We start from the raw sequence: 12,113 nt of genomic DNA on the forward strand, positions 1-12,113 counted from the left end.
CAATATGATCAGAATCCTAACGCATTCATTCACTGGGAAAGGGGCTGAAACAAGTGGTTTAGATAAGCACAGTTGTAATCCCTGCAAACTATTTCCTCTCATTATAAGATGACGAGAATATAATATCGTGGCTTTTTTGGTTGACATCACTTCACAGCTGAATGAACTGAATTTTAAGCTACAGGACAATTCAGTTAAGTACATTTTTCCAAAATGAAGTACTTTATTTAAAGATGCACATTTTTAAAAAGCTTTCTGTTATGTAATTTATTCTTAAATGCATCCCTTATTTTACTTGAAAGAAGAGAAATGTATTTTGATGTTATCAGTAGAATGATAATTACAAGCTGTTCACTGTTATAATCCTTTAGTCGTTGACTGGTGTGATGTTAGACAGGAAACAGACATTAAACTAGAAACTAAACCATACATGGACTGACATTTCTAAATTAAGATGTTAGCTTCACCACGAACAAGCCATTTTTTTCTAACAGGTCACATGTTAGTTGATTAATAAACCCTTAAGCTGCCAGTATGCTTCTTGTCGGAGGATTAAACAGCTTCAGAACTCCCTCCCCTTCACACCTCTCGGTTATCAGATTAGGGGGAGCTGTATACATTTTCTGTAACTTGCTGAAACCGATAATCCGGCATTCAAACCCCCCCCCCCCCCCCATGAGTAACACTGGCTGTGGTCACACTTGTCTTCTCAATGCAACTTTGTGATCCTCTGCACCACTGTGTTCTCATACATCCACACACCTCACAAGGACCTGCCTGATCAGATGCAGGATTTGAATTCCTAAGGTTTTTGATTCACCTCAGTTCTTGGTTCAACTTGGATTTATTAAGTTAACACACACACACACACACACACACACACACACACACACACACACACACACACACACACACACACACACACACTAAGCCAGACTTAGTGGCCCATCTGTCAGCTAAATGCCATTACTGAGAGGTAATTTAACAGTCAAGGTCTTTAGGCTTTAAGTTGTTAATGCTTCAGCTGAGGACCAAAGTGCTCTAAGAGAACAAGTGTGAGCCCAGTATGTTTCTGTTGCAGAGAAATACAGCAACAAACTGTATAGCGGATTAGCTGTGGTAGGGAACAGCAAGTATCCATATCATAAAAGCATAATCCTATCTATGAGGAATGGACTGCTAAGAATAGATGCAGCCGTGTTTCTCTTTTTTCTGCAAAGCTCCTGGAGGACCGTTTCCTGTGGAGCTGTGACTTCTCGCGTTCTTTTTTAAAATAATACTCTTTCTAAAACATGCATTGTTATTGTAGCGGTACAGCTCTGTGCTGTTTCTTAAAGGGGAAACTCACCAATGTCACACATGAAGCTCACTTTACTGGGCATGTGGAGAGCTACGAGGAGAGAGGGCGGTAGAAATCACTTCATGAAATGTCACCATGATGTTAATGTTTGAGTGCCTTGTTTCAAAGTTGGTGGATAAAGTTAACAGACATAACATGTAAACAACAAATATGAAAGGAAAGAACTACAGAACTATAGTGAGATTTCACCCAAAGAAACTTTTTTGCTTCCAATTCTGTGTTTCAAACAAGATCAGAAAGTGACAAAATTCACTTTACAATGTTGCATAACGTCATCATTTCCAAATGTGTTGACGTGATGTTAAATGACCTTTTGAAGAGCCGAGACAGAAACGCGGATGCTACTCTTTAGTCAGGACCCGTCTCAATTGTGTTTGGAGTCACAGAGAGAAGTTTGTTGATTACTAGACTGGACATTCTATAATAATTACCCCTAAAGACATAGTCACGACATTTGAATGTAATAATCCATTGAGTTACATGACAAGCATACATAATTCATGTACATATGTACAATGTTCAATAAAGACAAGAACTTGCTATTGAGATGCTATACAATGATTATTATTCTGTAGAGCTGGAACCAAGATGAACGTTAATTTGATAAACACAGTGACACTTTGAAGATCACTCCCTGAATGTATTTTTCGTCCATCCAGAGTTTTGTCTTAAATTCATAGTTTTCAAAGACAACGTGCTAAAGCAAGTCTACTGTAAGTGTCAAGAGTCAAAGTGGTGCTTTGAACTATAGCTGAGACTGATGGCAGTGTCATAAACATCACCAGCATAATGAATATGATGTGGGGAACATGAATGTTTGAACTATATTGCATGGCAATTCAGAATCAGCTTTATTTGCTGAATTTGACTCCGGTTTACACTTTGGTCTCAACGTACATACAGAAATATACAGAAACATAACACAAGGACAACAAAACAAGTAGAACAGATGTAAGTATAAACATTTCACGTTTAATGACTATGTACAAATAAATACATATCCAAAAGTATATATGAACATAAACCTATACAACGACAGTGGAATGGAGGTAATAGTGGCCAGTGGGAAGAAGCTGTTCCTGTGTCTGGTGGTTTTGGTGTACAGAGCTCTGTAGCGTCTACCAGAGGGGAGGAGTTGGAACAGCTTGTGTCCAGGGTGTGAAGGGTCTGGAGTGATCTTTCCAGCCTGTTTCCTGTTTGCACCAGGACACATCCTAGATGATTGTCGTGTTGCCTTGACATTCTCACCTTTAGTGTGTGTCCATGTAAGTGTAGTATGTGTGTTGTTAGTTCAGGTTTTCCAAAGACTTTTATCATTTCAAGAGTCCAAATCTGATGTTGACTGTGTTTCATTTGTTTGGATGTTGTGTTCATTCATCCTGGGACTGATCAGCAGCACATATGGAAGATAACCAGATGTTCTCTAAAGCTCCCTGTGTTGGCATTAACACAAGCTGTCATCTAAACCAAGCTGACACCTAAATACAATGTAACAGATACCTTTGTTTCTTTTTAAATCTTTTTTTGGGGGCATCTCTCCCCCAGAGAAAGAGGTTGTACTCAGGTTATGACCCTGCTACCAAGCCGCTCCCCCTTAACAGATATCTTAATGGTGAAGTGTGTAACACCTGACCACATGCTCCAAACAAGCAGTGGGCAGCATTTCACCTCCACTACTGGGTCCATACAATCTACTTTTAAGCCTGACAGCAGGGCAAGAATATGTCAAATTCAACCAAACTGGTCTTCTTTTAATCTTGTTGTGTGGCGTCGGCCTGAGGTTTACTTTAGCTAATCGGCTTATGCTTTGACTGTTTGTTTATTGGATTAAGTGGCAGAGATGAGAAAACCCATTTTTACTAATATGGTTATGATTGTGTCAGTCATGATTTGTCATGATTCTGCTCTTCCATGTCAACATGCTTTAGGTAGCCACATGTTTCAGGCAGCAGTATCTGCTGCATCTGGAGCTTTGTTTTACTCGTGTTCTTACTGTGCCAGACTGAATCAATGTAAGCCCATCGATGAAACCGACATACGTAAAACACTGTGTTACTACACGTTGTGATGCACTGATGATCATTAAAGGATCTCCAGGATCAGTCAGTCAGTCACCATGATGCTCTTTATATTAAGAGTAATAATCTGTGGTTTGATTAATAAATGGAAGAAAATAACCTTTTACCAAAATATTAATTTTGTGATCTCAAAAATAGTTTTCCAAGATAATTAACTTGAGATCTCGATATTCAACACACAGACAGAGCTGAATTGTTCTGTTAGAAGAGAAAACACATAATTACATAACCTGTGTATGTATATGTGTTTGTTAAGGAACCTATGTGACTCAGGTGACTGCCACCGATGCAGATGACCCCACATATGGCAACAGTGCACGGATTGTCTACAGCATCCTTCACGGCCAGCCGTACTTCTCTGTGGACACCAAGACAGGTTAGAAAACGTTCATCGTCACGATTCCATTACTGCAGCCATAACAAACACAGAGCTGTCCACACAGTATAACAGCTCTGTGACTGAGCTGTGTGAACCCACAGCTCAGTCATAACACAGCGAGTGAGGTTCTCCTCAGTCCTGCTACTGAATGCTCAAACAAGCACTAAAGATTTTCAGTCCTATATTAGGCATCTCAGCTGAACGGTAAAGACTCTGAACAGTGTGTCATGTTTGATTTTCACCCCGAGGAGCAGCATGGGTCACCCTCCTGCCTCTTCTTAAATACAGACTGCATCAGAGAGTACGGCTGAAAACAACAAGGCTGTGACTGGTGAAAACGGTAGAAGAATGTTGGAAGCAATCAGCGACTGTCATTTTTCACTTTTCCACTTACAAGCCACTAAAGCTCTTTAAGCTCAGTGCTCCTGTTTGTCAATTCAATATCTGACAAACGACAGTGAAGCGGTTTAGAAAAGTGATTGTAAATACTGAAGAGATGAAAAGAATAGTAAGACTTATGCCTGGACTTACCCCGACATCTCTGGATCCTTCACACATTCTACCAGGTAGCTTCAGTCAGAAATAGATGTGTGCACTTCTTCACTTTGATCTGAGAAAGACTAACCTAACCTGATCCACCTGATGGTTTGTTACACAGAAACTTCTTAGAAGCCGTCATTGTAAACTGTTTTGAGGAGGGCAGGCACTTTCAAGACTTACGTGGCAGCTGATTGTATGAGCCATCTGTCAATCAAACTCTGACCAAGCCAGTCGAGAGAAGATCAAAAGATCTTTTCCATAGAGAACAGACTTCTGTGTCGTTCTTTGCTCTTCTTTCAATGAAGAAATAATCTCCAGCTCTGATAGAACTGATGCTATTGCAGCATCTACGCTAACCTCTGTAGGAGCCACTATGTGTGTGTGGGTTAGTTTTGGTTAGTTTTGAAAGAAGGAAAAAAGAAGAAGAAAGCTCTCAGAACAAGGCAGATCCTCACCACAACAGTAAAGTACAGTAACTATAACGTTATCACACAGAAGCCTGACTGGTGAACTCAGGTTTGGCAGCCGCAGCACTGAACCTTTCATTTCTAAAGTACAGTTTACCGACTTTACTCGCAATGGTAGATAGAATCAACAAAGCACAGCAGCGTGGAACAACGCTATCACAGCAGCAACAAGCACAACAGTTATGTTACACAGTAAATAGTACAGTTACACTTAAAACAAAACACGGTTACAAACACTCTATGACCTATCTCTGCCCAGACAAAAGCCTCTTACTTAAGGTCGCTCAGTGGTAATTGGTTAGTTCTTCAAACTTGTAGGTGGAATTTCTCATTTCCTAGGATCGGTGATCGTGATTGCACTCTCTCAAGCGGTCAAGCAGCAAACTCATCCTCCATATGACAGCGGGGATTTGTTCTTCGGACTTTTAGGCATAATTTCTCCAATTCTAGGACCTGTGAGCGACCCGGGTATACAGTGAGCTGATTCTAGTCATACACAACATTTGATGTATCATTCCATTACACTTCCATGTAATGCTGAACGCTATGGTTCAGCATTACATTTTATTCGCAGAGCTACTCTCGAAGAAGTCTCGAAATTGTCTTTGTCATTAGACGAGCCCTGATCATGCCCAGACAAGTGATGAATTAGCATTAGGTTAGATGTATTTAGGTCAACCCTCATAATAGTAAAAAAAACTGATTTAGTAATTATATCAAACTCAACATTTGTAGTGATATGTACCACAAAGCCTCTTTTTCTGGCAGAAAAAAGTCTGCAGAGCGCTGGGTAGCTTTTCATCCTAGTGTTTCAACGAATAACTGCTCCGAGCCCTTTTTTATATTTCTATGACATTGATCTTGACAACATATCACACCAGCATCGCTCTTTTGCCTTGTATTATCTATTTGGGCCACTAATTATTTGTTTTACATCGTGTTTTCACCATGAGCATCAACCGGAGGATGTCTGCTTCATACTTCTTGGTTCTTCTGGATCCTCCGCACGTCGTCCACAGATCTCTGATACACATGTTTATCACTCACAGGTCCACACAAGTAAGACACAAGTCTATTAGAATCACAGATCATTGATACACATATATATATACAAACCAGTTTAAGACAACTGTCAAAAAGTGCTTAAGATGAATGCATTTTTTTCAAACGTCAAGTATTGGTAAGCGTCCACTTCCTGTGGTGGTTTATGGGAAAAGTCTACCCCTGCCCCTTGTAAGCAAGAAATGCTTGTTTTGTATAAATGACCTTTGTCTTGAATTTGTACATATTTTTTGTATTACATTAGATATGCATTACTGAATGTGAAACAATTAAAAACAACAACACCCTTATGAATTATTCATTACGCATTTGACAGTGGGTTTGGTTTGATCAGATTTGATTGACCGTGGCCTGGTTGACAACACAAGCAAACAAACCCACAACTGTCATCAGATGGGATTCAGATGTTAGTCAAATCCAGACTGGTGCACAGAAATAAAAGACATCTTCTTTTCCCAACTGAGTCTTGCCTACTTCAAATCACTGAAAAGAGCACAGACAAAACTCAATATAGAGAAAATCTCTCTTGCGAAATAAAGAAAATCTGTTCTAACTTTGGCAAAGAGTGTCTTCATGTACAACCTCGCTGATCTTAGCAAGACGCTGATCAGCCTAAATAAAAGGTGCAGAAAATAATTGTGCTGGCAATTACTAAGGTCCGTGTTCAGGGGATTGTCGTGGTACCACACCAAAATGAGTGAAAACCATGTGCAGATATTTACAGGTATTTTTTTAAGTTTAAATCATCAACTACCATCCACAGCACTGACCAGTGGCTTTAGTAGTCGATTACCTGACCACTTGATTGATTAATGTTTGATTATTTAGTTTGTTTGTTTCCGATGTCAATAATGAGAGTTGTGCGATATGTGTATACATCCTATTATACTTGAATATTGACTTGTAGAGTTGTCCTCATGAAAAGAACTCAAATAAACTGCAGATGAAGCCAAAAGGCTTCAATGTCTTACATGCTTTTTTGTCAGGTTAGCTGCTTAGAGCACAGCAGCGCACCTCTCTAAACATTTCATCAAACCAGAGAATCTTTGCTGCAGTTGTGAGGGAGTCCTTCACCTTGTTTTCACCTGGTCTTAGGAACCTGTAGGACATCGTTCAGCTCTCTCTCTCTCCTTCTGTGCTGTATCTTTGGCTGTCCTTGCCTGAATCAATGCAGCTCTTTGTTCAACTATTTATACAGCACATCTCTAGTCCTCCGACCACTCATAACACTGTTCCATCACTCAACCATTCACACACAGTTATACACTGATGGCAGAGGCTGCCAGGCAAGGCTCTCTGACCATCAGGAACCCTATATGGAAAGCTAAATCATCGTTATCTTCTTCATGAGTACCCTTTTCAACCCCTCCTCCTCTAGGAGTCATCAGGACAGCTCTAGCCAACATGGACCGCGAGGTGAAAAGGGAGTACCAGGTTCTTCTCCAGGCCAAGGACATGGGAGGTCAGCTGGGGGGGTTGGCCTCCACCACCACCATCAACATCACCCTCAGCGACGTCAACGACAACCCACCGCGTTTCGCCAAGAGTAAGAAAGTCCAAACAATGACATGTAATTGGTTGATTGCTTCTAACTGAAGAACCCTGCCCAGTGTTGCCAATTCTTTCCCAGCAGCTAGCAGCACTAGCTCTCAAATGTTGCTAAATCAAGTGAGAAAGGTGCCAAGTCAGCAACACTGACAGCCCCTCAGGCCTCCTTCCAAAGCCACTCCCTCAAAATGATCATTATGAATGTGAACAACAAACATGGTTACTGATAGTATCCACAGCTGTCAAGCTAGCAGCTTGTGGAAGACTCTGGATTAAATGTTTGGACGGTTTTATTACAGTCCTGCAACAAACAAAGATAACAGATTTTTTACTTTTATTTCATCAGACCATTTGATTCATTCATTGCTGTCAGGATGTAATGAATTCAACAAAAACATATAAAATGTTTTAGTTTTTTTGTATTACGATGCCTACCTTTTTATGAATGAATAAAATCAGTCAACATGTTCAGTTTTACATTTGCACTTAATTTCTTTTTGCTGTCTTCCCGTTTCTCAGGTATTTTCCATCTGCGGGTTCCGGAGTCGGCGTCTGTCGGCTCAGCAGTTGGTCAGATTCGAGCATTCGATCTGGATGCTGGCAGCAATGCAGACGTGGATTATGCCATTGTTCCAGGAGATGAGGGCAACATGTTTGACATCATCTCTAATAGCCATAGTCAAGAAGGAGTTGTAGTCTTGAGAAAGGTACATTAACACGTCATTAGCTGCACATTAGCTGTTTTTGTCACAAATACAAATACTGTACTGCACCAACTCGATATGCATGATGATCATGTGTCTGGCAGCGTGGCAGGTATGAATAATTGAGGTTCATGCCAGCCAACATGGGCTGTCTGTAAATACAGCATACCATAGAACAGCATAAATAATTCCTTCAGGCCCTCTTGCTCCTACATCACCGTGCAGCCCCGAGTCCTGCTAGTAGTCACACTAGAGTTCATTTTCTCAACTATTTTTAAGTCTCTGTCTTAGTCCTGAAATCAAAGGTTTTACTTAAACTTAAGTCTACTTTTAGTTGACATAAACTCTTGACATTTAAAATGTAGTTTTAGTTGATTTTTGTAGTAATCTTACCAGCTACTTTGTAACTGCAGGGCTTCTTTCCTGACAATACCGAGCCTTCACCTAACCAATTGGGAAAGATTTTCAAATGAAACAGTAAATCCCTCCAAACAAACACTCCTGTCTGTCTGGTGTTGCTCTCATCTCATCTGTTTTGTCTCCGTCCTCCTTCTGGCTCCAGATCCACTTCTCCTTCTCACCAAACACATCACAAACACTTCACTTCCATATCTTCCCTGTCAATGTTCAGTAACTGTTACTTTCAGTGACCCTGAAAGGATGATCACCAGTTAATCGTTGAAATGATTATTCCATTAAGAGCGCAGACTGTAGTTTTAGGTTCCCCAAAAAGAGCAAATTAATATACACTTGATTAAACAACCTAATGGTCACTGTCTAGTGATATAACTGACTGATTTAAATGTGCATTACCAGATGTATTCACTTTTGAAAGAATTTGGAAGGAAGCCTGTCACGTTGTTGGGCAGCCACTAGGACAGCAGAGGGAACAAGACAGCACTTCAGTTTGGTACCGACAGCTTTGTTATTTGGACTCTGATTGTTGCTCCAAAAGTGCGTTTGGTTTGAACATCATGTCCAGTCTTCACCTCTGGGTGGCTTTATTATGGCTCGCCCAAAGGCCGCGGACGCTGCTCCCTCGATGGCGAGCAGGTCGGAAGTTACTAGCACCTCGAGCCACGCTCACAATTAATCCATAATAATCCACTTAATAAGGAAACAAAAATAGAAGCAATTAATCCATAATAATCCACTTAATAAGGAAACAAAAATAGAAGCAATTAATCCATAATAATCCACTTAATAAGGAAACAAAAATACTAAAAAGTAGAAGCGATGAAAACTAGAGGCGGGTCTTCTTACGTCCTCTTCACCTCTGGGTGGCTTTATTATGGCTCGCCCAAAGGCCGCGGACGCTGCTCCCTCGATGGCGAGCAGGTCGGAAGTTACTAGCACCTCGAGCCACGCTCACAATTAATCCATAATAATCCACATAATAAGGAAACAAAAATAGAAGCAATTAATCCATAATAATCCACTTAATAAGGAAACAAATGAATACAATAATATGAGTGACACTAAACTAACAGAGGTCGCTCTTCTTCTCAAATTACATTCAGACAGTTAAAATGGAAGAGTTTTCCGTTTTGGCTCAGTTGTCCACAGTTAACAATATGTGACTTTTCTTTACCGCTCTCAGCTCACCTGACGTGTCGCTCTATGCAATGAATCCGTCTTGACGCAAACTCAGCGCTAGTGTTCGTACAAAAAGACAAAAGTGTGTGTCTGTGTGGTCTCATCGAGGGGCTGATCTGTTCTGACAGAACTCTCTGACTATGACATCATCGTGTTCTATTCCTTTGATAGGTCACATTCTGTCAATGGAATAGAACACGATGATGTCATAGAGTCATTCACATGTACAGTATAATGTGAAGAGTCATTACTGTCATATGTGAATCCTGTCAATCCTTTAGCAGAGAATGACGGATGTTTGGATGGCCGATGAGTTGTTTGAGGATTCTATCTTTTTTTTTAAACAGTTCCTAATCTACATATCTTTTTGTGTTGAGACATACTAAAGCAGAAAACGTAAAAAAACACAGTAAAAACTGATCAATACTACAAAATTCATGACACTGAAATCAACGAGATAAAAAACTATGAATATTAATGCTGGAGTGCATATATGCTTTGTTTCCTGTGAATTCATCGTGCCAGTGAAGGCAATCTGAAACCAGCCCGAATGAAACTTCTATATAGAGGCTCTTGCTGAGAGAATGCAGACCATAAATATTATAAATAACTGGGTGTCATTTAAAAAAGGTCACACTTAAAGTCCTAATTCTAGAAGGATTTAAATGTTCAGTTTTATTGACAATAGTGTTCTTTAAAAAAACAGCAGAAATACAAGTATATCATGACTGTAATAATGCTGCAGAAATGTACATTATCCTGAATTCATCATCTATCAACATGGATAAGGTGTTGAGTTTAACAACAAACACCACTGTCAACGGGAGCAAATCAGAAATCGGAGGCATGTGCTGATTTCACACTGTGCAGCTGTGCCCTGGCTGTCCTTATCAGAAGCACATTCTCCCCTCAGTCTGCTGTTTGTTTGCGTATTAGCGAGGCTCACAAGTCATTTCATGCAAGTCCAAGTCGAGTCTCACGTCTCTTCTGGTTGTAATGAGCGTTCTATCATCTGCTTGGAACGCAGCACAGCTTTATCTAAGGAATTCAAATCATGTACTGTATCATCACTCCTTTATCTATTAGCATACAGTACCAGCATTGATTAGCAGTTCGATATATGATCACTTTAAACAGGATATTGCAATGCAATATGAAAATTAAAGCTGCAAGCAGCGATGTACTCCCGCACGTCGGGGTTAATGGCGGGATGCCGGCAGAAGCGGCCATAAATATCTGCGACCATCAGACAGCGAGCCCACAAGGTAGACGTATTTGTAATGCTTGGACTGTGTGACACTGGAAATTATGTAGTGCAAATATTTCACCAGTTCCTGTATCCACTATGTGGCGCTAGAGAACACGCGCAAACATGCATTATGTTGCTCTATATCAAGTATAGACCACATCGTGTAAATCCAATTCAGTGTGTTACATAACGCTGTCTTCCTGTTGCCAGTAGGTGGCACTATGACTTTAAGTGGATATTGGCTCATAGACATCCTCAGGCCATGACTATTATCAAGCATGGCAAGTTTGGGACAGATTTGAGCAAGTCCAGTGGAGTTACATCAGCTTGTTTAACGCTGAATCACTTAAAATGGCCGCCATGCCACGGCTACGCCATTCCAGCAAACGTAAAACTTTTAGTAACTTTTAATTGCAACAGTCTTTAGATTATACTGACCAAATTTGAAGTGGATCTGACAAAGTCTCTAGGAGGAGTTCGTTAAAGTATGGCGACTAGAAATCATGGGGAAATTCACACAAAAAATCTAAATGGCCAACTTCTTGTTAAATTTAGAGCATGGTCCCAAGACACTTTTTTTTAAGTCTTCATGTGACACACGTGCCTACTAAATTTCATACATGTAGGTCAAACGTAGCGCTGGGGCTGGGTTTTTGAATATTTGTAGGGGGCGCTATCGAGGCAATTTGAAAGGGTCAAGCCAAAAAGCCATATGAAATATTTATTTCCATCACCTATGACACCTGTGCAAAGTTCCAAGGCTTGTTGAGCATCCTAAGTCACAGAAAAATAAGCTTCATTTTTCATGGCGAATGACGCGTTGCCACGGCAACAGCGTTTAACGACAACTCACAATATTCATGATGAAGCATCATCATTGTCTTACAAATTACCTTACCATATTTGAGAGTGATCTGGGCAACTTCCTAGTCGAAGTACATCAAAGTATAAAACTTGTCATTTCCTTGTGCCAGTAGGTGGCGCTATGACTTTGTGAAAATGTTGGCATGGAGATGTGTTCAGGCCTGGACCAGCATCATGCAAAACAAGTTTGGGGCAGATTGAATAAAGTACCTTGTAGTTACAACAACTTCCTCTTTCATGGCGAACGGCACGAAATGTGCCTGACA

At 40.4% G+C, this 12,113-nt stretch overlaps 1 protein-coding gene across 1 annotated transcript in view; it reads left to right on the forward strand.

Annotated features, from left to right (window-relative positions):
- LOC306705680 (cadherin-12-like) overlaps nt 1–12,113 on the forward strand; it is a gene marked incomplete at both ends in the record, with an annotated part of 56,487 nt that overhangs the window by 16,572 nt on the left and 27,802 nt on the right. Inside the window, 3 exons of the mRNA XM_079172497.1 lie at nt 3,695–3,814; nt 7,265–7,432; nt 7,954–8,141. Coding sequence (XP_079028623.1) covers nt 3,695–3,814; nt 7,265–7,432; nt 7,954–8,141 — 476 coding nt within the window. The remainder of the gene's footprint in view (nt 1–3,694; nt 3,815–7,264; nt 7,433–7,953; nt 8,142–12,113) is intronic.

The sequence above is a fragment of the Pholis gunnellus genome (genome assembly GCF_910591455.1).
Source record: "Pholis gunnellus genome assembly, chromosome: 14".
NCBI lineage: Eukaryota > Metazoa > Chordata > Actinopteri > Perciformes > Pholidae > Pholis > Pholis gunnellus.